General features: G+C 48.5%; 1 protein-coding gene across 6 annotated transcripts in view; it reads right to left on the bottom strand.

Annotated features, from left to right (window-relative positions):
* Positions 1-25,857, bottom strand: part of EPHB2 (EPH receptor B2) — a 159,405-nt gene that overhangs the window by 122,348 nt on the left and 11,200 nt on the right. For all 6 annotated transcript variants that reach the window (XM_060259166.1, XM_060259167.1, XM_060259168.1 and 3 more), the window contains exon 2: positions 3,538-3,602. In XM_060259166.1, the coding sequence (XP_060115149.1) occupies positions 3,538-3,602 (65 nt within the window). The remainder of the gene's footprint in view (positions 1-3,537; positions 3,603-25,857) is intronic.

Genomic DNA, 25,857 nt, shown 5'->3' with positions numbered 1-25,857 from the left:
TGGAGATCTGAGGGATGGTGCCTGGGAAGGTGGAGTTGGGGGAAGGGAGTGAGCTTGGTGGGATTTCACCAGGGTTGCCAGCTTCTGGCTGGAAAACTGGAGGCTGGAGCCTGGGGAGGACAGGGACCCCAATGGGGAAACAATGCCATAGAGTCCACCCTCCAATGCATCCATTTTCTCCAGAGGAACTGATCTCTGTAATCTGTAGATGACCAGTAATTCCAGGGAATTCCCAGGTCCCACCTGGAGGCCGGCATCCCTAGTCAGTCATAAAATCCCAGAATCCCAGAGTTGGAAGGGGTCATGTACCCAGCCACTACCTTCCCACCCTTCACTTAAACCCATCATTGTGAGTCCTCTCCTCTGCTGTCCACCCTCCAGAGCAGCCATTTTATCCAGGGTAATTTATCTCTGTGGTCTGGAGATTCGTTCTAATTTCAGGAGATCTTCAGGCCTCATCTAGAGCCCCCACCCCCCTCGTGTCCCCCAAATCCTATTATTTTATGTGAGGGAGAGAAATAGTTCTTCCCAATTTCTCCACAATACTCCCCCTCAGCCCGAGATTGCCCTTCACCCCCTCCTTTCCGTGCCCCTCTTCCCTAGAGACCCGACTCCCAAATCCACTCTACGGCTGGATTGCTTTTCCAGCCACGGCCTAGCAAATCCCTTCAGAATGGCACCTCCCAGGATCCCCTGGGTGTTTTTTTTTTTTCCAGGAGGATGAGAAAAGATTCCTCTTCTCCCCCCCCCCCTTTCCTTGCAGCTTAATTAGGAGCCTCTTCCCCCCTCCCTTCCTCCCCCCATCGCTAATTAACATGCCGGGCCTGAAAAGGCCAGGACCCAAACAAAGCTCCTTCACGCAGCTCCCCCAATGGACAGGGGGCTCCCTTCTCCGCAACCCGGCATTCAAGACAGGCCAGGCATGGAAAGAGGAGAAGGCCGGCCCGAAGGGGGGCTTCGTCTATTGAGCGTGTGGGCCCACCCTTCGCACGCTTGCTAGCAAAACCTGTGCACACTCCCCCTCCCCCTCCCCACTCATATTGACAAGCAGGGCACAGCTATTCATAAGCATTTGGGGCTGGGGGGGGGGAAGTGGGGGTCTCCTTCTGGACAGCTCCCTGTCCATTCCAGAAGTGAGGGGGGGTCCGCTGTTCGGAGAAGGGGGGGGAGTCCAACCTTGCCAGCTGGGGGAAAACAAGAAGAGCATCGTTCCACAAGGGCTGGCGGAGGCTGTGATAACAAAGGGGTGGCTCACGTTAGTCCATGCTAGCTAAATAAGTGCGGCGGCAATGTAAAGACTAGCATTTCTTTCACTATATGGGGAGGGGAGGGCTTTTGGGGGAGCTAGAGAGGGTATTTTCTATTTGTTTATTCTGGACTTAATATTATTGGCCTGGTTCTGTTTCCCACACTGCTTTTCAGACAACAACGGGCAACCCACAAAGGGGGTTTGTGGAAATGGCACCTTCTGAGGAGAAAGCGGTCAGTTCCCACACAGAGCAGCAAAACCAGACTGCCTCACAGACACGGTCTACATCCTCAGGAGGTCTTCCCAGGTATGCAGAAATGTAAGTTCCCACAGAAAGAAGAAAGGGATCCTCCCCAACCTGGTCAGATGGGGACTGAGTGAGGAGGGACCATGAGGAGGGGCCGTGGTTCAGTGGTGGAGCATCTGCTTGGCGTGCTGAAGGTCCCAGGTTCAATCCTTAGCGTCTCCAGTTTAAAAAAAAAAAGGACCAGTCTATAGTTGAAGTGAAAGACCTCAGCCTGAGACCATGGAGAACCGCAGCCAACCTGAGCAGACAAGACTGACTTTCATGGATCAGGGGTCTGATTCAGTCTGTTAACAGGTAAATCAGAGGGAAATGTGAAATGATCCACTTGGGATCTTGAGAGAGAATCCTGGAAAATGAGATTTGGAGGATGAGGAGGAACACCCAGTCCTTCCCTCCCTTGAGATTCAACACAGATCTCTATCTTGTCAGCAATGGCCATTAAACAGCAATCCAACGTGATCCTCTAGGGAGAAGATTTTCAGCTAAACTGGAGACAAGAGTGAGATCAGGCAAATGTCTGCTCCTCCTTGCCATTCTTCTGATGGCCCCACTGATGGTCTACACTTTAACTTCCTCTATTGAATTCAGAGTGGCATATGTTGTTCTCCCCAGCTATAGTTTACCTTTGCAATGTCCCTGTTAGTCTAAAGCAGGGGTGGCCAAACTTGCTGAATGTAGGAACAACACAGAATAAATGTCAGATGTTTGAGAGCCAGAAATGGAGCTACATTTTTTTCGAGGGGGAGCAAAATTAAAAAATGGCGCCCCCTTTTGGGCCATTCTATTTTATGGTCCCATACAATACAATGCACTCCATACCCAATTTGGCGCCCCCCCCCTCCATCGGCGCCCAGGGCAAGCACCCACCTCTGCCCCCCTCTAGATCCGGCCCTGTTGAGAGCCACAAGACAAGGAAGGAAGGAACAACTGTAACAATTTCAGGGCATAGATCCAAGCGGGCAGCCATGCTGATCTGAAGCAGTAGAACAAAGTAGGAGTCAAGTGGCATCTTTAAGACCAACGAAGTCTTATTCAGAATGTAAGCTCCCGTGTGTGCATGCACACTCCTTCAGACCTGAATCAGTACCTGATTCCTCGTCTGAAGAAGTGTGCATGCACACACGAAAGCTTACATTCTGAATAAGACTTTGTTGGTCTTAAAGGTACCACTTGACTCCTACTTTGTTCTGATTTCAGGACATGGGATGAAACTTCCCTAAGAGACCAGAAATGATGCCTCCTCAACGGGAAGCCTAAAGCAAACAAAACACCAAAGCTGAACCTGTATGCTCAGTTACCTGTTAGTAAATCCCATTCAATATAACAGAAGTTGCTTCTGAGTAGACTTGCGTAGGATGGTGCTGTACATCATTTCCTACAATGGTATAGGTATAGGTAGTGTGCCTTCCATTAAATGCCATATATACATAAGTATATATACATATACATATATGTATATAAAAATAATGTGCTATGAAGTCAATTAACAAACTAATTGCATTCGTTAGTGCTGTCAGCCTTATCAGAATTAGTCTATGAGTTTATGGCACCCCTGAAGGAAAATCACCAGGTGCTGTTTTCGCCACTGTTCACAATGAACAGCTCTTTCCCAACACATTTGTGGCAAGGGACTTAGGGATTCATGGGAGGAAGGGCCAGTGGTCTTAGCTATTTTCTCCAGGGGAACTGACCTCTGCCTTCTGGCAATCAGCTATAATCCCAGGACACCTCCAGCCACTACCTAGAGGCTGACCACCCTACCAGCAATTCGCTTTCTCTCCAATATCAAATTCATTCCTCAGCACAGTTGACCCAACCTCATCACTACCTCCAAAGGCTCTCGGAATCTACCCACAATCCCTTCGCGATGGAGGTCAGCAGTGAAAGATGCTACAGGCCTGGGAGACCCTCTTCAGGCTCTGTCCCCCCCACCACCCACCCTACCCCCATTCCTGCTGCTCTGTCCTACACAGAAACTCACCCCGGATGGCGGGTGCACCGTCCACCCAAGTTCCGCCGTGGCTGTGGTGGAGTCCATCAGCGTTTCTGGAGGAGAGAAAAAGCACAAGTCGTGAGAGGTCCCCTTCTCACCCAATCCCACCTTAGAACCCAATCCCACCTTAGAAGCACCCTTGCTTTGTCTGAGATACTGTATCGCCTTCGATTTTATATTCTTTGTTTTGATGACATTAAATTTTAATCTGTAGTATGTTTTGAAATCTGCTGCTGTAAGCCACCCTGAGCCTGCTTGCGGGATAGGGTGGGATATAAATCCAAAAATTAATTTAAAATTAAACCCTGCTCTCATTCATGCCTTGCTCTTTTGTCACTCAGACCCAAGGCAGATTATAACATTTAAGAAAGCAATGAAAACAACAGAACGCATACAATAAACAATGCAGTAAACTGCTGGAAATTACATTCTCTTTATTGCATCTTTCTCCCACCGTGGGGAGGGATGGTGGCTCAGTGGCAGAGCATCTGCTTGGTAAACAGAAGGTCCCAGGTTCAATCCTTGGCATCTCTAATTAAAAAGGGTCCAGGCAAGTAGGTGTGAAAAACCTCAGCTTGAGACCCTGCAGAGCCACTGCCAGTCTGAGTAGACAATACTGACTTTGATGGACCGAGGGTCTGATTCAGCATAAGAAAGTTTCATATGTTCATATGTACTCCAAGGCCCTCGTGTCTAAGAGACAGAATTATTCTTCCATCCCTCTTTAATCCTCACAACAATCCTGTGAGGTCGTATTGGCTGAAAGAGCTTGACTGGCCTGGGGTCACTCAGGGAGCTTCACGATTAGAAGCTGGGAGACCACAGAGTCCAGCCCGATACTGTCCCACTATGGGATTCTCACACTAATTCCATGCGGAAGAGTCAAGGTGGGACCTAGAGATCTAGAATTACTAGGGTTGCCAGCCACTAGGTCTGAGCGGGGGAATCCCCCACTGTGGGGGGCATTCTCCCTGCCACTGGTCAGCTGGCTGGTGGGGGAAACCCTGCCCCCCAAACATCCCTGATGCGATGACATCATGTTGAAGTGACATCATCATGCCAGGGACATCACGTAAGGATGCTCTGTTTTGAGGGCAAAACTCTACAGTTTGAGAGCAATTTTACCATGGAGTTTCCCCCCCTCTAACCAGTGTGAAATCCCTGACATGATGACATCGCTTCCACGTGACATCATCACGGCGGTGATGTTACATGGTGGCATTACTGTTTGGGGTGGAGCCCCATCCACCCCTCCTGAAAGGCTCCTCCCTCCCCCTGCCAACAAGAAGGAAGGACCCGGCAACTCTAGGAATTAACAGCGATCTCCAGTCAACAAGGATCAGATCCTCTGGGGAACATGGCTGCTTCAGAGGGTGACCTTTATGACAAAGAACTCCCTCCCTTTTCTAAATCCTGCCCTCTCCAGGAATTTCCCAATCCCAACCTAGAGCTGGCTTTCCTATGACAATCAGCAGAATTCCCCTGGCAGGCAGGCCAACAAGGGAGGTCAGGCACCTCTTTCTTTGTGCCATTCCGGCCTGCGTGTTTATCTGTGGATCCGCACCCGGCATTGCAAATAAATCTGCAGCTGATGGGAAGGGCCTGACGCGAGCTTGGCTGCTTTCCCAGGAGGAGCAGCGCCGCTTCCTCATGGCCCAGCGAGCAACGTGGGCCCATTCATCCCACACCCAAAGGCCTTTCATCAATGGTCTGTATGCCCGAGCTGGCCTTGCTCCAGGCCCAAGGAGATGCCAGCGTGGACGCTATCCCGCCCTGGAAGGACCGGGGACAGAAATCTCGCAGATAAAAAGCAGCTCTCTGAGGACTAGAGGGTATTCTGGCAAAGCCCAAGCCAGCCCAGGGCGGGAAGAAGACTCAAGAAATACCCGGTCAAAATTAAGGACACAGGCCTGGTGCCCCAGCGGGGGATGGCAAGAAAGCTGTAGAAGATCCCTTAAGATTCCTAAAGCCCTAGTAGATCAAAAAAGACAAGACCTCATGTAGTCTCCCTCAAGTCACTTCTCCCTCCCTTCCTTCCCACCCAAGGTGAAGATTTTTGCCAGGGGGTTCGGTGCTGCTGCCTCATTAAATGCACGTCCCCATTGACACGGGTCTACTCCCTCCCAGTGAGTTATCCTGAGTGGAATTAATTGCCCAGATAATTAAAGCCTTTGCTCTCTCTCTCTCTCTTTTAGAGGTCTCAGAACTCTCAAGTGCAAACGGCAGTTGCTCAGACCGCAAATCCTCCCTCGGCACACGACCCGCCGCATCCTGCAATGAGTGAGGTGTGAGAGAAGGCCATACAACTCGGAAGCTGTTGGTGCTATGAAGAGGTGGGCTGGGGGGATATTTCCCACCAGAAACAGTAAATAGCACGGCAAGTGTTGCCCTGAATAGGGTCACCAACCTCCAGGTAGGGCCTTGAGAGTTCCCAGAATTATAACTGATCTCTAAAACAGAGAGAATGTCTGCTTTGGAGAGTGAACTCCATAGTCCAAGCATTTCTCAGCTGGAGTTGGTAACTCTAGCTCTAGGGTTGCCAGATCCTACCTGGATGCTAGTGGGGGGATCCTTGGTCCTTTCTGGGATCTTCTGCCATGTGTGTGATATCATCTGGAAGTGGTGTCATCACTTCACCAACATCAGGGGGGTGACAGTCTAGTTTTGGGGATAAACTCTATAGTTTGTAGCCAATTTCACCATAGAGTTTTGCCCAAAAACTAGAGTGTTGCCATGCAATGCCAGTAATATGATGACATTACTTCTGGGTGATGATATCATGCAGGGCTTTTTTTGTAGCAGGAACTCCTTTGCATATTAGGCCACACACCCCTGATGTAGCCAATCCTCCAAGAGCTTACAGGGCTCTTCTTACAGGGCCTACTGTAAGCTCCAGGAGGATTGGCTACATCAGGGGGTGTGTGGCCTAATATGCAAAGGAGTTCCTGCTACAAAAAAAGTCCTGATATCAGGTCACCTTTCAGGCCAGTCAGGAATGAGATTTCCCCCAGGAAGCACCCCACAAAAGCGGGGATTCCCCACCCACAGTGGGGATCTGACAAACTCCAAGTGGAGCCTGGAGATCTCCCATTTTTACAACTGATCACCAGCTGGCAGAGATCAGATCCCCCAGAGAAAAAATGGCTGCTTTGAAGGGTGGACTCTATGGCATTAGGCCCTGTTGAGGTCCCACCTTTCCCACACAGACCTGGCAACTCTATCTTCAGCTTGTCTATCAACCCTGTTCAAGAGGTGGGGACACAAAGCCCCTCAGCCGTGTCCTGGTTGGCTGAAGGGCCTGCAGTTCATGCCGCTGGTCACAAAGTTCTCCATTCAAAGGTCTTTAGGTCCTACAGGAAGTCAAGTGGAACACAGCTGTTCTCCTCGGATTGGTCCTCCCTCACTTCCTGCCAGGCAGATCCTGTTTCCTGCTGGGTAATGGTGCTCAGTCACAGTTCCTGTCAGCTCAGCTGAAGGGGACTTCCACGATGACAGGACAATATCTGCACTTGGCTTAGCATGCCTTCCCAACAGTGAAATGTTTTCTGCATTTTTTAAAGCCAGATTCTAAAGGGGACTCTAACCGCCACCTCGGACGCCTCCTATGAATCAGCTGGCGAGGCTGAGAAGCAAGCAGGACAGAGACATTACCACAGGCTCCTCTTATGACAAAAGCATACATATTTGCACATGGGTATAATGAGTGTGCCCCCCATTGAGCTGCATCACATTTATGTATTTGTTTACTTCTGTTCTATCTCGCCTGTCCTCTCAGTGGGGAACCCAAAAAAGCTTGTATCATTTTCCTCTCCTCTGTTTGCCCCTCATAACAACCCTGTGACGTAGGTGTAGTGTAGTGGCAAAGTGTGCGGACTCTTATCTGGGAGAACCAGGTTTGATTCTCCACTCCTTCACTTGCAGCTGCTGGAATGGCCTTGGGTCAGCCATAGCTCTTGCAAGAGTTGCCCTTGAAAGGGCAGCCTCTGTCAGAGCTCTCTCAGCCCCGCCCACCTCACAGGGTGTCTGTTGTGGGGGAAGGAGATAAGGGAGATTGTAAGCCGCTCTGAGTCTCTGATTCAGAGAGAATGGCAGGGCATAAATCTGCGGCCTTCTTCTTCTTAGGCTGAGAATGGGTGAGTGGCCCAAGATTACCCAGTGAGCTTCCAGAGAAAAATGGGGATTTGAACCTTTAATCCAACGCTGTAACACTACAGTATGCTAGGGCATTCTCTTTTTTCTCCAAGGAGCACAGGACAGTACACACACAGAATTCCAGCCTCACAATAGTCCAGGCAAAGATCTTAAACAAGGGAGATATCAGCAAGTGCACAGCAGCGGAGGGGGTGTGCGATCAACTATACAGAAAATGTGCAACCCAAATGTTTCCTTATTGGCCAATTCACATGTAACCACATCACAAGAGCCCAGATGGGCAAGACCCAAATCCCTCTCATCCAGCATCTACAGCCAGTTTAGTGTAGTGGTTAGGAGTGATGGACTTTAACCGGGAGAGCCAGCTTTGATTCGCCACTCCTCCACATGCAGCCAGCTGCGTGACCTTGGGACAGTCACAGTTCTTGAAAGAGCTATTCTCTCGAGCAGTTCTCTCAGCCCCACCTACCTCACAGGGTGTCTGTTGTGGAGAGGGGAAGGGAAGAGAAGGAGATTGTAAGCTGCTCTGAGACTCCAACTAAAGGGTGGGGTATAAATCCAACTCCTCTTCTCCTCCTCCTGGAGCAGCTGGCTGCATGCAATCCCCACTTCCCATGACTGATGGAGCTCCTCGGTCAGCACCAAGAGATTTCACCTCCATCACAGAGACAACTAATAAAACCATGCCAGCCAGCCTAATATTAATGTCATACCCAGATATGTACTCTGCCTGGACCCAAATCAAGCTCTTCCACTTCAGTAAATAAAGGCTAATCTTTAAGTCACGCCCATTAAGGTCTACACAGAGACCAACATTCAGCTTTCCATGAAAATCTAGTTTTGATTGCAAATCTCATTTTTAGAGCCCCCTGTTGCAAAATCTCAGGATCTCACAGTGGCTAAATGGAGAGCAACTAAAGGACATCTCCCTTGAATCAGGGCTTTTTTTATAGCAGGAGCTCCTTCGCATATTAGGCCACACACCTGATGTAGCCAATCCTCTTGGAGCTTACAGTAGGCCCTGTAAGAAGAGCCCTATACGCTCTTGGAGGATTGGCTACATCAGGGGTGTGTGGCCTAATGCAAAGGAGCTCCTGCAACAACAAAAAAGCCCTGCCTTGAATACAGGACAGAACATTTCAGCATGAAAACTGGGGTGGGGTGGAAGGCCTGTTGCAAAGGTAATGAGATCCTCAGCACCTGATGCCAAGTTCACTTCCCCAGATGGACCTCTCAAGGCCATGAGAGGTCCACCATGCACCAAACCTATCAAATATTGAGGTAGGAACAGACGGATGGGACAAGATCTGCTCCATGAGCATCAGCCACCAATTTACACTTCTTTGCTCGAAACTTCAGAGTAAAGTTCTGGCCTTGCTAGTAACTCTGATACAAGGAGCAGAAGGACGGTAGGTAGGTACTTCCTGGTCTGTAGGACTAGACCTCTGTTTCTCCAAGGGAGATGAGATGAAGGAACAACCAGCACCAACTGGACTTCATTTCCAAGATTACCTTTGTCAGTGTCAGGGGTGGAATTCTAACAGGAGCTCCTTTGCATATTAGGCCGCACCCTCCTGATGTAGCCAATCCCCCAAGAGCCTACTAGGCTTTTAGTACAGGACCTACTGTAAGCTCCAAGAGGAGTGGCTATATCAGGAGTGTGTGGCCTAATTTGCAAAGGCGGTCCTGCTAGAATTCCACCCCTGGTCAGTGTTGTCCAGAGATCTCTAACTTTCATTTCACTGTGGCCTAAACGCTCAGAATTCACAAACGGGATATTTTTGTTCCCCTGATACACAGAGCTGCCAGCCTCTGGCTGGCGCCTGGAGGTGTCCTGGAATTGCACCTCATCTCCACACTACAGAGATCAGTTCCCCTGGAGAAAATGGCTGCTTTGGAAGGTGGACTCTACAGCATTATACCCTGCTGAACTCCATCCCCTCCCCAAACCCTGTCCCCTCAAATCTCCGCCCTGAACCTCCAGGAATTTCCCGAGCATTGGCTTCCCTACTTGACACAAGGCAAAGGCCATTCAACTCCGGCACTTCAGCCCTAGAAACAATTTTCGTGAGAACCACCACCCTGCAGATTCTTCCAAAACAGCTCAATGCCCAAGACTCCCCACCAAGGCACCGATTTTTCTGGGTGACGTCTGCTCTCCTCTGATTCCTCGCGGCGATGGGACTTGGGTTGCCAGCCGTGTGCTGGAAAATACCTGGAGACTTTGGAGGTAAGGGTTTGGGGAGGGGAGGGGCCTCAGCATTTATTTCATTTATTTATTTAGTAGGCTTATAGTCCGCCTTTTCCCGTAAACGGGCTCAAGGCCGATCACAACATATAACAATAGCCATAAAAACCTATAGCCATAAAAACCCACAGATCAAAGCTAAAACACCTTGTTAAAATTAAACAGTAAGAACAATAAAACAATAAATAAAATGCACCACCGGCAAAAAGGGCACAGCATATCAAGTAACCAGTTATAGGCCCACATTAATGATGGTTGTAGCAATATGATAGCGCTGCAGTAGGGCACAATGTCAACACAAGGGAGGCCAAGTGATGGAATAATAGGACGCCCGCTGCCTCAACTATAAGCAGGGTACAATGCCATGGAGTCCACCCTTCAGAGCAGCCATTTTCTCCAGGGGAGCTGATCTCGTCCGGCTGGAGATCAGTTGTTAAAGTGGGAGATCTCCAGGCCCCACCTGGAGGCTGAGAACCTAGAAACAACCGTGCCAAAAGACAAAAACTGTTGATCCGTCTGCTATACACAGTACTAATTAACACTCGAAAGGCACAAGTCCAAGACTAGAATAGGTGCTACTTCTTAACATTCATTCAAACACCAAAGCTACACATTTCTTCATTAACGCATATGGTCAATTACAATTCCATTTACTAAAAAGTATGCAAATGCAAAGACTAGTATACATTCATAGAGTCCACTAGAGAGTTGGAATTTTCTCCAGTACCAGAGGTACTCTGAAGGTGCTATTGATTCTCTTCGACATGGAAGTTCAACAGGTGAGAGTTCCACAGGAAAGCGACACACTTCCTAGGTATTATAGGCATGTTTGGAAAGAATTTTAACAACAAAACTCACCGAGTGCTCATTACCTTGCTAGCGCGAACATCGGTAGACAATTTCCTAAGCGCTTGGGAAATGAACTACCGATGTTCGCGCTAGCAATGCAATGAGCTCCGGGTGAGTTTTGTTGTTAAAATTCTTTCAGTCTAAGACTAAACGGTTTCTGTATACATCATCTTGTAAGCATATTGTATTCATTTCCAGGAAAATCAAGTAATTTTGTCAGACGAAGGATGCTACCGAAACAAATCTATAATACCTAGGAAGCATGTCACTTTCCTGTGGCACTCTCTTTCCTGTGGAACTCTCCCAGCCCAACATGGCCTGGCCTGACAAGATCTCATTTGTGTCAGAATCAGCCCTCATAACAAATGAGTTTCCAGCAGGGACATGGGGGTTACACCCTGTTGTGTGAACTGTGAAGTCATTTGGGGGGAACCCCAGAAGGGATTTCACAGAACGCATGACACAGTGTGACCCCCATGTCCCTGTCGTGCCCTCCCCCCACTGGTTGCAGCACACAGCCTGGCAACCCAGGAAAGATGGGCATCCCTGGATCTTTCCTAGGGTTGCCAGGACCAACTCAGAAAATATTTGGAGACTTTAGAAGAAGAAGATATTGGATTTATATCCCGCCCTCCACTCCGAAGAGTCTCAGAGCGGCTAACAATCTCCTTTATCTTCCTCTCCCACAACAGACACCCTGTGAGGTGGGTGGGGCTGAGAGGGCTCTCACATCAGCTGCCCTTTCAAGGACAACCTCTGCCAGAGCTATGGCTGACCCAAGGCCATTCCAGCAGGTGCAAGTGGAGGAGTGGGGAATCAAACCCGGTTCTCCCAGATAAGAGTCCGCACAGTTAACTACTTAGGGGTGGAGCCAAGAGACTTTGAGGATGGAGTCCAGAGCAAGGTTGTGACAAGCACAGTTGAACTCTGAAGGGCGTTCTAGCCATCACATTTAAAGGGAGAGTACTCCTTTTAAAAGCCTATCTTCCACTTGAAATTATGAATAGGGGCACCTTCTTTTGGGGCTCATAGAATTGGACCCTCTGTTCCAATCTTTTTGAAACTTGAGGTGGGGGGTTGAGGAGAGGTACCAGATGCTGTGCAGAAAATGTGTTGCCTCAGGAGCTAGGGATGTTTAGCCTGGAGAGGAGGCGGCTGATAGGTGATATGATCACAGTCTTCAAGTACTTGAAGGGCTGTCATATAGAGGATGGTGTGGAATTGTTTTCTGTGGCCCCAGAAGGTAGGACCAGAACCAATGGGTTGAAATTAAATCAAAAGTTTCCAGCTCAACATTAGGAAGAATTTCCTGAACGTTAGAGCGGTTCCTCAATGGAACAGGCTTCCTCGGGAGGTGGTGGGCTCGCCTTCCTTGGAGGTTTTTAAACAGAGGCTAGATGGCCATCTGACAGCACTGAAGATCCTGTGAATTTACAGGGAGGTGTTTGTGGGTTTCCTATATTGTGCAGGGGGTTGGACTAGATGACCCTGGAGGTCCCTTCCAACTCTATGATTCTATGATTCTACCTCAAAACACAGCCCCCCCCCCGAGCCCCAGATGCCAACAGGTCAATTCTCCGTTATTCCATATGGGAACTAGTCCCTCCCCCTGCTTTCTGATAACCTTGAAGTGGGGGGAGAGCCTCCAAACCAGGGGATTCCCTTCCCCCAACTGGGGATTAGCAACCCTAATTTTCCTTCCTATGGAAAATTCCCTGCTTCAGTTTGAAAAAAGAGAAAGGGCAACTCAGTACGTCTGCCATTCTCCTTCTGACACATGGCATCTCAGAGGCTGCTTTATTTTTTGTTTGTTTCTTTCAAGAACTAAGAAAATGAAATCTTCAGAGAAAAGCTACATCTGGCTGCATTTACCACGCAGTCTGCCTTTCACTGAACCAGCTAATGTATAGGATTATACTTGATACCACGGATGAGGTTTAGATAACTGAATTTTTCATCCATTTTTTTTTAAATCCCCACAGACAGAAAGTTAGCAGGTAAGGGAGAAGTCAGGCTAAAACTCTTCTCCCTGACACACTAGGTCTCTCTCTTCAGGAATTTTTGTATGGAAAAGCATTTGGTCATGTTTTCCTGAAACAAACACCCTATGGCCAGTTTGACCCACCCGAATGAGAACCAGGTCTAAGATATTTTAACCCTTCTTACATTTAATAAATGTATCTGAAGAACTATGTGCAGGGCTTTTTATGTAACAGGAACTCCTTTGCATATTAGGCCACACCCCCTGATGGAGCCAATTGTCCTGGAGCTTACAGTAGGCCCTGTACGAAGAGCCCCATAAGCTCTTGAAGGATTGGCTACATCAGGGGGTGTGGCCTAATATGCAAAGGATTCCTGCGAGAAAAAAAAGCCCTGTGTGTGTGTGTACACGTACAAAAGCTTATACCTTGTATAAAACTTTGTTGGTCTTAAAGGTGCTACTGGACTCTACCTTTATCACATTTAACTGGTTTATCCTGGGCCTCCACTCGGAGTTTCCTTGATTGCAGAATGCCTCTCTTCCTTGGCACACAAACCAGTGCTTGCATATTACTCGATAATCATGGCAGATTTCTGGCAGGCAGCTTTCCAATGTAAAACAGAGCAATGTTCTAATGGAAAGCTATTTGCTTCAGTAGCTATCAAAGCCACACACGGGCATCCAAAGGTCCGGACTAGGCAGAAAATGAGTGACGCTTTCATTTTTATCATACGCAAGGATTGAACTGACCCTGATTGCAAAGCCCACTTTCTCTCCAGTCGGGCACCCCCCTATGCTCACATCGACGATCGGCTCACAGCTTCAAATGAACCAGTATTTCAGAGAGCTTTTTTTTTTTTGCATCTGTGCAATTGGCAGCATTCAGCAGGGCAGCTGGCTGGGCAGCTACTCTTGGCATGCTGTTCCATTTTACAGGATTGCTTGGGCTTACACACGCCCCAGGATTATCCCGGGAAGGCAAATCACACGTTATTTAAAAATCAGGTGCATTCTGAGGATGCACGCTGCTTTCGAACCCGTGCAGTGGGTGGAATTATCTTGGCACAGTGCGTGATCCAATTTAGAATAGTCAGTGGATATGAAAATGGGAATCACCAGCAGAGCTGGCCAGACTTCAATACTTCAGGGACAAACCACGCCGTCTCCCCACGCTCCACCCCAGCAAGAAAGAGTCACCGGGGTGGGATCCAAGCATTTTCCAAACAGCCTTCCTCCAACTTAAGCAGCATTTCCTTCAATGGAAGAGCCGTTTGAAGTCTAGACAAAAAGTCTCCTTAGACTGTACGAAGGCTTCAACATGAAGCCAAAAGGAAAGGGGGCATATAAGTATTTTAATCAGGACTATTTTTGCAGCAGGAACTCCTTTGCATATTAGGCCACGCACCCCGATGATGTAGCCAATTCACCAACAGCTTGCAGTAGGCCCTGTACTGAGAGCCCTGTAAGCATTGGCTACATCAGGGGAGAGCCAGTTTGGTGTAGTGGTTAAGTGTGCGGACTCTTATCTGGGAGAACCGGGTTTGATTCCCCACTCCTCCACTTACACCTGCTGGAATGGCCTTGGGTCAGCCGTAGCTCTGGCAGAGGTTGTCCTTGAAAGGGCAGCTGCTGTGAGAGTCCTCTCAGCCCCACCCACCTCACAGGGTGTCTGTTGTGGGGGAGGAAGGTAAAGGAGATTGTGAGCCGCTCTGAGATTCAGAGTGGAGGGTGGGATATAAATCCAATATCATCATCTTCTAATATGCAAAAGAGTTCCTGCTGCCAAAAAAGCCCTGATTTTAATAAATAAATACATTCTGCACAATGGGGTGGTAGGCAGTGTTCCCTCTAAGCTGAGTTAGCATGAGCTAGCTCAGTTTTTTAGGCTCCAGCTCACACATTTTTGTCTCGGCTCAGGAAGGATGGCCCCAGAGGAAACTAATTTATGCAGTCGCTCACAGCTTTAATACTGGAAACTCACAAAGTAGAATTTCTGCTCACAAGCCTCCACAGCTTAGAGGGAGTTTTGGTGGTAGGACACGGGTAGGATCCACCCCAATGAAAAATTGCCCATAGTTTGTCTTTTTTGCTGTCAGGTGGGCTGTGCGTAGGGATTTTATTGCACAGGAAGTTCCAGCTGGCTTGCTGTCAGGGGGTGTGGCCTAATATGCAAATGAGTCCCTGCTGGGCTTTTTGTACAAAAAAACCCAGTGTGAAACAAAGGTGACATCAGGGGGTGTGGCCTAATATGCACATGAGTTCCTGCTGGGCTTTTTCTACAAGAAAAGCCCTGGCTGTGCGGATGGTGGAGCAGGCAGTGGCAGGACAGCCAAGTGAGAGTACAGATGTGAATTTTTTTTGCAAAATAACCTAGAACAGTCCGACGTGCTTGATAAAGAATGAACATTTTTGAGAATGCTGTAAATAATCTGACTGCCACTGTCGTACAGCGAGAGTATCTGTCTGGGATCCGAGACGCTCACATTCAAACCCCCACACTGCCACGGAAGCTTGCTGGGTGACCCTGGACCAGTCACACACTCTCGGCCTAACCTACCTCACAGGGTTGTTGTGAGGAAAATACAGAGGAGAGGAGAATGATGTAAACTACTTCGGGCCAGAGGAGGAGGAATTGGTTTTATACCCTGCCCTTCACTACCCAAAGGAGTCTCAGAGCAGTTTACAATCACCTTCCCTCCCTCTCCCCACAGCAGACACACTATGAGGTAGGTGGGGCTGAGAGAGCTCTGACAGCAGCTGCCCTTTTAAGGACAACTCTGCAAGAGCTATGGCTGACCCAAGGCCATTCCGGCAGGTGCAAGTGGAGGAGTGGGGGATTAAATTCGGTTCTCCAGATCAGAGTCCGCTGTTCTTAACCACTATACTACGCTGGCTCTGTTTGAAGGGAAAGGCGGGGTGATCTACAAGGAAACGAATCAAATAAAACAACCGGGAGTTCAAGCTGCAATTCAAGCAGAGGAGAGAGAGAGCAGGTTACTGATGACAAGCGGAACGGCAGAAGGAAACGCGGCTGCAGGGAGGCTATTCCGGCAGATCATCCTCAGAAGGACCGCCTCTTGGAAGCGAGAGCTGGCACTCCAACCCCGGGTCAAAAGCAGCAGGGCCACAGTCCAAAGGTTTTTGCCAACTCAGGCAGGAAAGAGATGCTGATTCAAATGTGCGGATGAAAAGCCATGAATCATTCAGAGCTGGACCTCTGCAATGCAAGCAAAGTGCAGAGTGAAGGGGGCAGACCCCATCGTACAGATCCCAGCTCTTCATTAAGTGTTTAATCAAAGATTATAAGGGCAGGGCTTGAATTCCCCAGGAGCTCACAAGAGCACAGCTCCTGAATCTCCAGCCAGGGCCTGCATGCAGTGGGGAGTTCTCTCCCCGCTATACACAGATCCCGGAGCATATGCAAATGAGATACGCTACTGAGCTCCTGCACCTTTTTTCCTACAAAATGACCCCTGATTAAGGGCGAAACTATCTAAAAACTAAGTAGTATTTGAGCTGAGCTGAAATGTGGAGCAAAAAAGAAAACTGCATCTCTTGGAAATTAAGACCCCCGTTTTGATAAGAACCAGCTTGCAGGGGGTGAAAAAGTGAGGGGGTGGGAAGCACTATTTTCCCTCAGGCTGGGCTTTGATGATGTCGTTAGGAAGGTCAGCCCCATTGGCTGAATGCCTTGGCCTACACGAGCTGTGACTGGCTTAGGGATGCCAGCCTCCAGGTGGGGTCAGGGGATCCACCGGAATGACAGCTCATCTCCAAACTGCACAGATCTGTTCCCTGAAGATCGTGGCTGCTTTGGAAGGTGGACTCTATGGCATTGCACCTCATAGAGGTCCTTGTCCTCCCCAGGTTCCATCCCCAAATCTCCAGCCTGGATCTGGTGGCCCTACACCCCTCTCCCTTGCTGGTAGCCAGGGCAATACTCCCTCTAAGCAAAGGAGCCTTGTGAGCAAAAACTCTCCTTCATGAGCTATTGGCATTAAAGTTGTGAGCTACTGCATAAATTAGCTTGCTCTGGATACATTAGTTTGCTTTTTCCTGAGCTAAGACAAAATTGTGTGACCCGCAGGTTAAAAAACTGTGAGCTAGCTCACACAAATTTAGCTTACAGGGAACACTGGCCAGGAAGGACCTGGCAACTTTAGACTTGCTGCAGGGCTTTTTTTGTAGCAGGAGCTCATTTGAATATTAGGCCACACACCCCGGACATAGCCAATCCTCCAAGAGCTTACAGTAGGCCCTGTACCAAGAGCCCTATAAACTCTTGGAGGATTGGTTGCATCAGAGGGTGTGGCCCAGGGGTGGAATTCTAGCAGGAGCTCCTTTGCATATTAGACCACACACTCCTGATGTAGCCAATCCTCCAAGAGCTTACAAAAAAGAACCTTGTAAGCTCTTGGAGGATTGGCTACATCAAGGGTGTGTGGCCTAATATGCAAAGGAGTTCCTGCTACAAAATAAAAAAGCCCTGTTTAGGGTCATCACCTCTGGGTTGGAAAATTCCTGGAGATGGGGGGCAGGAAGCCTGAGAAGTGCAGGATTGGGGGAGGAGAGGAACCCTAGCAAGGTATAATCCCACAAAGCTCACCTTCTCAAGCAGCCATTTTCACCAAGGGAACTAATTTCAGTCATCTGGTTGTGATTGTGGGAGATCTCCAGCTCACACCTGGAGGTTGGGAACTCCAACTGGGTCGCACATCAAAGTTCTTTTTAAGGGAAAAAAGGCTGTGGCAGCAGACCCGAATGAAAGTGTAAGGTTGGGGGAACCACTGAAAGAGTACGTCAGCTCAGTTGAAAGTAGTATTACAAAAAATATGCTCAGCCTTATTACCAAGGCAGCTTGTCTGAATGAGGCAACCAAGAAGCTGCTTAAGGCAACACAATAAGCAGACGACCACTATGCCAAGAAAGCTAGGCTTGCTCCTGGTCACAAGCAGCACAGAAGGTGGTGACAAGCATGCCTTGCCTGGGATGCCAACATATCTGGAACCCGCCCGGTTGTTATTCTCTTGCTGGAGATGAGAAATCTACATGTTTAAAATATTCACATCTTAAGAACATCAGAAGAGCCCTGCTGGATCCGACCAAGAGTCCTTCTAGTCCAGCTTCCTGTCACACAGAGTGACCATCCGGTTCCTGTTGAGGGCCAACAACAGGGCATAGAGGCTGCGGCCTTCCCCTGATGTTGTCTCCTGGCTCTGGGATTCAGAGGATTAGTATCTCTGAATGTGGACCATGGCTAGTAGCCATTGACAGATTTATCCTCCGTGAATCTATCTTCCCTCCAGGAAAGAGATCCTGTAGAGTTCTTGCTCCACTTCTTTGCCCCAGCCCATCTAGTCCAGACTTCCAAAAAAGCCACAAACCAGCCAGGTTGAGAACGGAGGTCTGGATTCTACCATTTCCACTTACTGTTCATTATACAGCTTTCCCAGATATTTTTTAAAGGATAATGTAACCAAACACATCCCATAGCCACCTCCTCTCCCCTGCCCCCAGAGCCTGCCAAATTAAATCTATCCCAGAAAACTCAACATCCCACACATTTACCCAGCTAAGATTATTCCAAACACATAGGTACTCACTTTATGGAGCTACGCTGTTAGGTATTTTGGAGTTTACAAGCCTTGGGGTAAGAATGAATGAAACGTTATCCTGGTGCATTTCTGTTCATATGCCAGTTTGGTGTAGTGGTTAAGTGCACGGACTCCTATTGGATTTGATTCTCCACTCCTCCGCTTGCAGCTGCTGGAACAGCCTTGTGTCAGTCAAAGCTCTCATAAGAGTTGCCCTTGAAAGGGCAGCTGCTGCAAGAGCTCTCTCAGCCCCGCCTATCTCACAGGCAGTGTTCCCTCTAAGCTGAGTTAGCGTGAGCCAGCTCACAGATTTTTAGGTTCCAACTCACGGAGTTTTGTCTTAGCTCAAGAAGGATGACCCCAGAGCACACTAATTTATGCAGTAGCTCACAACTTTAATGCCAGTAGCTCACAAAGTAGAATTTTTGCTCACAAGGCTGCAGCTTAAAGGGAACATTGTCACAGGGTGTCTGTTGTTGGGGGTAGGGGAAGATAAAGGAGATTGTGACCGCTCTGAGACTCTGAGATTCAGAGTATAGGACGGGATATAAATCCAATATCATCTTCTTCTTCTTCTTCTTCTTCTTCTTCTTCTTCTTCTTCTTCTTCTTCTTCTTCTTCTTCTTCTTCTTCTTCTTCTTCTTCTTCTTCTTCTATATTTGGGGATGGGGGTCAATATTGATGGTTCCCTGCATTTCACTGTTGGCTTTATACAACCATCTTGTCCCAATGATACATACAACATACACCATTTACATCATGCTGATTTCCCGATGGCCTAATAAAACAGTGCAGAATAAAGAACCTTGGGTCTGATTACCAGAAGGGATTGGCTAAACCAAAACAAGGGTTCTGAGGATGAAACAGCTGGGAGGAGAAGTTTTAAACAGCCCATACCCTGAGTCCTAGTGCCACCTTCTGTCCCTTGTTCTGGGTGGTCCGCGCCACCCCCACCCACCCAGTTCAAATGTCATTTGACCACCCAAAGATGAATTCTAGCGGGCTGTTCTGGGGGGGGGGCGGAGGAGGGAGGCTTCGCTGTAGAGCCCCACCCCCACGCCGCTCTCCAACAAAGGCCCTCAAACCAAGCTGAGGAGAACCCACAGGGAAGAGCCAAATTCTTGGGCTTAGCAGACTGTTTATAGAGACTTCTTTTTTTACAGGGAAGATGGGTAACCTAATCCCAAGCCTCAACGTTTCTCCAACTGTTCGGCGAGCCTTCGGCTGTGATTAAAGGGCTGGCAAAGCCCCACTGCCCATAAAAAAATGGAGGGCCCACAACCAATGTCTTTTCTCTGCTGTGCAGAGCTCTGAGGGAAAGCAGCAAGCCACTAAATCTCAGACCACAGAACCAAAAAGCTACGGCCGGGGGGCACTGCTGTAATTCTCCTCAGGTCGGTGGTAAGCGAGAGGAGAGGAACCCTTTGAGGCACTTAGCTCCTTTCATCCCAAAGCACCCCACATTCATTTAAGGCCAAAAAAACAAAACAAAACAAAACTGGAGAGCTGCTCTGTCTCAGAGAGAACCAGCCTCTCTACCACACAGCACAGCTGTTGGGGGACACTGAGGTGGTGAGCTCCAAGAGCAACACAATTGCTGCACCATAGCAGAGAAGAGGGAAATGCAGATCCCAAAAGCAGCCCCTTGCTAACAGAAACATAAGATGAATATCCTGAATATCTTGGAGGAGGAGGAGGAGGAAGAAGAGACTGGATTTATACTCCACCCTTCACTACTCAAACAAGACTGAGATCGGCTTACAATCTCCTTTTCCTTCCTCTTCCCACAACAGACACCCTGTGAGATAGGTGGCGCTTAGAGAGCTCTTTCAAGAAATGCTCCTGAGAGAACAGGTCTGAGAGAACTGTGACTGGCCCAAAGTCACCCAGCTGACTGCATGTGGAAGAGTGGGGAATCATACCTGATTCTCCCAGATAAGAGTTCATACACTTAACCACTACACCAAACTGGCTCTGTGGCAGACAACCAGATGCCTCTGGGAAGCTTACAACAGGACATCAGGGCAACCCGGCCTCACCTCAGCATGAGGCAACCAAAGGTAGGCAGCTTCTGAAACAGGAGGATCTATTTATTTGTTGAGGCTTCCATGTAACCTCAATTAATTTGTCTAATCCCATTTTAGCCCCATGTAAGCCAGGGGCCTTCGCTGCGTCCTTTGGCAATGACTCCCATTAATACTGCATCTACTTGCAATACAAAGAGCACTTGCAAATCACAAAAGCAACAAAATGTGGGCCTCACAGATGAGGAAAGGGTTTTAAATACATGCAGGGGACTCCCCATGTAGTGTTGCCAACCTCCCAGGTGGGGCCTGGAGATCTCCCAGAATCACAATTTATCTTCTTACAACCCAGATCAGTTCCCTTGGAGAAAACGGCTGCTTTGGAGGGTGGCAATTATGGCATTATACCCTGCTGAGGCCCTGACCCTCCCCAGGCCCCACCCTCCCCAGCCTCTACCCCCACCCCCCAAATTTCCAGGAATTTCTGAAAGCCAGCAGGCAAGAGCCGAGGGCTATTGGTTTCCTGTCCTTAGGGTTGCCAACCTCCAGGTGGTACCTAGAGGTCCCTACTACTACAACTGATCTCCAAAGAATGGAGATCAGTTCCCCTGGAGAAAATGGCTGATTTTGGAGGGTGGGTCTACGGCACAGTAGCCTGCTGAGGCTCCTGCCCTCCCTAACCCCACCCTCTACCCACAAATCTCCAGGAATTTCTCAATCCAGAGCTGGCCACCATATGTACGCAGGAAAATATGACTTCGTAAATTAATAGGTGTTTTTAAAGTGACTCGGGGAGGACTGGGTGCGCTTGAGAAGGCATGGGTTGTTGACAACAGCTGTCAGGCGCAAATGGAGAAATTGGTCTCCTCAAGTCCCTCCGAGATCAGGAAAGCCCAGACAAGGGGAATCTGAGCTGATGAATATCCAAATTGTTTATCCCTCTTGGGTTGCCAGCAGGCCCGTTGTATAGTGGACTAATGAGTGGAAATAGGCTGCTGAAAGCCTCTTAGGTTATGGGCATAAACAGTGGTGGAATTCTAGCAGGAGTTCCTTTGCATATCGGGCCACACACCCCTGATGTAGCCAATCCGCCAAGAGCTTACAAGGCTCTTTTTTGTAAGCTCTTGGAGGATTGGCTAAATCGGGGTGTGTGGCCTAATATGCAAAGAAGCTCCTCCTAGAATTTCACCCCTGGGCATAAATAACATCACCTGGAAAACGACACTCCATTCAGCAACACTTAGAGGGACAGTACACTTGTGTCTGTCTCTGCCTTGTATCCCCCTGTTTTTTGTGCAGCTCCTAGAACCCTCTGAACTGCCGTTCACCACATTTCAGCATATAGGCCTGGTATGGGTTCCTATGGGCAACCATCAGGGAAATGACAAGAGGGCTCCTATCCAAACAGGGACAATCACTGAACCCAGAAAGTAGCCATTCCCCAATTTAAAATACTTATCAGGTCCTGCATCGTTCCTCGGCTCAGGGGCCTCGTCCTCACCAGGGTATTCAATTTTCAGCTCCCCAGCAACCACAACCAGACACCAGAGAGTAGAGGAGTCTCTTTTTGAATGGGATAAATTGCCTTCAGCTTGTTTCTGGGCTTTATGGCACTACTCAAGCAAGGAGACCTGCTTGCCTCCTGCTCAGTCTCCAAGTCTGCTCTCTTGCTGCAGCATCAGACTCATGAACAGCATTACAGGATTAAGCCCTAATGTAGCTATTCCTCCACTAACCGTGCTCAAACAGCCCCCATTCTCTGCTCCTTCAGACCAGCAACGTGTCCACCCTTAGAAACAGAGCTGCTGGCTTCCAGGTGGGGTTTGGAAATCTCCTGGAACTGCAAACAATCTCCAAATAACAGTAATCCACTCACCAGGAGGAAATGGCTGCTTTGGAGGGTTGTTTCTAGGGTATTAGACCTTGCTAAAGTCCCCAAACCCCCACCCACCTTCATGTCTCCAGGGATTTCCCAGCCCAGAGCTGCAAGCTTGCCTGGAGAAAGAGAACTGCTCTCCTTAGCCTGCAATGCCTCAAAATGTTCCACCACAACCCAACAAACAGTCCTTCCCTCTCAATTTAGTTCCTCCCTTCTATCCCCACTTCCTACCTCTCTTGTCCTTCTTGTAAACCAGGGGCTGCCAGACTTGCTTAATTTAAGAGCCACATAGAATAAATGTTTGAGAGTCAAAAGATATGGACATCAGATGTTTGAGAGCAGGCAGGAAGGAAAATAGATGGGGAGGGAGAGATGGAAAGAAAGCAACTCTAACTTTGAATGCATTCTTCAAGCTGCCAGCTGGCTTGGTTTGGAGAAGTGATATAAAGAGATAAATGCCTTCCCCAAGCAGGCCAGCAGGGCAATGGGGGCTTCGAGAACCACACAATATGTGCGGAAGAGCCACATGTGGCTCCCGAGCCACAGTTTGGCCACCCCGGTTCTAAACAGACCTTTACTCCAGAGTAGGCCCTTAGTCCTGAGTAGGCTAGTGGTAGGAATTCCTGCCCCTCTCTGGTCTGATTCCCCTCTTTTCTGCAACTGCGCTGACACGTCTCTGCTCCCTGCCCTCCTTTCCTGAAACAAAAGGGAACACAAACTCCTGGCTATAACCATCAAAACCTGTTGTTATTAGCTAAATGGAGCCTTTATGCCACCTAGGAGGGTCATCTAAAACATTTGCTCATCTATATTTTGGGCTGCAATATGTTTAAAGACCGATGGGAGTGCAAAGGTGAAATTAATAGATTTCTCCCTTTGCTTTCTGGTCTCCTTTTATTCGCTACCTTTACATCCTTCCTGTCCCCAACTTGCGTGCAGGGGTTATTCCTTTTAGTTCTTCCTCACAGCCCTCCAAGGTAGGCTAGGGTAGGAGACAGCCCTTCCTGGCTGAGGAGGGATTCAAATCAAGATTTCCCTGCTCCTGATCCCGGACTCTGTCGGTGCCATTGCACAGGGCTCTCGTGATTACACGAGCAAGACCATTCACTAGAAGACACTGAGTCAACAGCAGGGCTGGCCGAAGTGGCTTAACATAAGAGCCACATAGAATAAATGTCAGATGTTTGAGACCCACAAGAGGTGAATGTCAGATGCTTGAGAGGGACAAGGAAGGAAGGAAGGAAAGCAAATAGATGGGGAGGGAGAGGTGGAAAGAAAGCAACTTTAAATTTGAATGTATTCTCCAAGCTGCTGGCTGGCTTGGCTTGGAGAAGCGATTCAAAGAGACAAATGCCTTCTTCAAGCTGGCCAATGGGGTGGTGGGGGCTTCGAGAGCCACATAATATGTGTGAAAGAGCCACATGCGGCTCCCAAGCCGCAATTTGGCCACCCCCGGTCAACAGCATGGGACGTGGAACTCTTAAAGCAGCCCTGGTAGGACCTGATATGGATTGGGGCCATGGCACTGGAGAAGGAGAACACCAATTATTTGCTCTCATGACATTTTCTGAATCAAAACTGCCCAATTCATTTCAGCCTTAGTAGGATTCCCCTCTCTCCTTCCTGTAACTCCAGGCCATCAAAGGTCAGGGAGCAGTTCTGAATGAGGAATCAGAACAGAGCAGAAAAAGGTAACTCCCTCCATCCTCAATGTCATGATTCTGATCTGCTACCCCCACCTCCCCTGACTACAGCCTTTATGGCTAAATTTACACATCAGAGGATCCAATTATGAATCCAGAATGTGTGGTTTAGCTGAAAAGAGTCCTGGTTTTCTAGAACTGAAGGCTGCTGATTGCTGGACAGATCTGTGATTCTCTATGAGCCAGAAAACAATTGTATACATTACCTAGCTCTATATTAAAACAAGACTGATTCATAGCACTGTGACCATACTCTACCTTTCCTTGAAGGTTTAGGCCCAGGAAGAAGATGATGATGATATTGGATATATACCCTGCCCTTCGGTCTGAATCACAGAGTGGTTTACAATCTCCTTTACCTTCCTCCCCCACAACAGACACCCTGTGAGGTGGGTGGGGCTGAGAGAGCTCTCACAGAAGCTGCCCTTTCCAGGACAGCTCTGCAAGAGCTATGGCTAACCCAAGGCCATTCCATCAGCTGCAAGTGGAGGAGTGGGGAATCAAACCCAGTTCTCCCAGATAAGAGTCCACGCATTTAACCACTACACCAAACTGGCTCTCTCAGGATAGGCAGAGCAACATCTTCTTTCATATGCTCCTACCCAACCTTCATCCAAAGCTTTTCTCCATCTCCCTCCTTTTTCAGAGGTGAGACAGAGAGCCAAAAAAGCAGGGCCTCCTCAGTTGTGGCACCCCAAGATCCAAACATCCTCCTCTTAAACGTATACCTAGCACTAGCTCTGATGTCTTTCTGACATGGGTTGGAGAACCATTTATTCTTCCAGGCTTTTTAAGTAAGGAGTGCCATTTCCAGACCTGCACCAAATTTCCCCCAATGCAATTTTCATGCTATTTCGACACGAAGAAACCAGCACTGGACATATAAAACGTTGTATACCATGTGTATAAAAACCACGCATCAAGGCAACCTTACATAATGAATCTACATATCCGGAGGACTTGAAACGATAGACAAAAATGTAAGTAAATATCAAAAGAAACAAAATGGGCAAAATTTGTTCAGAAGCAGCTCAGAGATGCAGATTCGAGGTGCTTTGTTCCTCGACAGAAAGAGGCGCAACAGTAATGGGAAAGAGGGCAATGATGATCAGACAGCAGCTATACCAATCTTTTGACCTTCCAGTCGCAGCTAACATATGCTGACCCTGCAGGGTTTTCATTGGGTTGCCAACTCCAAGTTGGAAAATTCCTGGAAATTTGCAAGCAGAAGTCTGGAGAGTTTAGGGAAGGAGTGGAAGTTCAGTAGAACACTTCAGAATCTGCCCTCCAGGGGAACTCTGTTGTCTGGAGATCAGTTGTAATTCCAGAACACCTGCAGGCCCCACCTGGAGGTTGGCAACCCTAGTTTTTCAAGGCAAAAAGCATCCAGAGGTGGTTTGCCATTGCCTGCTCTTTCATAGCAACCCTGGGCTTTCTTGGTGGTCTCCCCTCCAAGTACTAACTACAACTGACCCTGCTTAGCTTTCCGATGAGGTCTATCTGGGTTAGAGCACTACAGAAAGTAACAGCATTCCATTAGCTGATATTCTGCAACCCCATATGCACAAAAAGAGCTCAAAGCATACTGTGGTCTCCTTTGATGTGCATCCTTATACAGTCTGAGCGCCACCCTCCCCCCCCCCTCCAAGAAAGGATCTGTGGATGATGCATGGTGTGCGGGATGGCAACTCCTAGGGTCCAGCACCCGTGCAACCAGGGTTGCCAAGACCAACTCAAGAAATATCTGGGGACTTTGTGGGTGGAGCCAGGAGCAAGGGTGTGAGAAGCACGACTGAACTCCAAAGGGTGTTCTGGAAATCACATTTTAAAAGGACTGTCAACCTTCCCTCCATTTGGAAATCATGAGGGCTCACAGAA

Source organism: Heteronotia binoei, chromosome 18 (genome assembly GCF_032191835.1).
Source record: "Heteronotia binoei isolate CCM8104 ecotype False Entrance Well chromosome 18, APGP_CSIRO_Hbin_v1, whole genome shotgun sequence".
In the NCBI taxonomy this organism is placed as follows: Eukaryota; Metazoa; Chordata; class Lepidosauria; order Squamata; family Gekkonidae; genus Heteronotia; species Heteronotia binoei.
The sequence above is the reverse complement of the archived record's forward strand: the minus strand, read 5'-3'. Positions and strand labels throughout refer to the sequence as shown.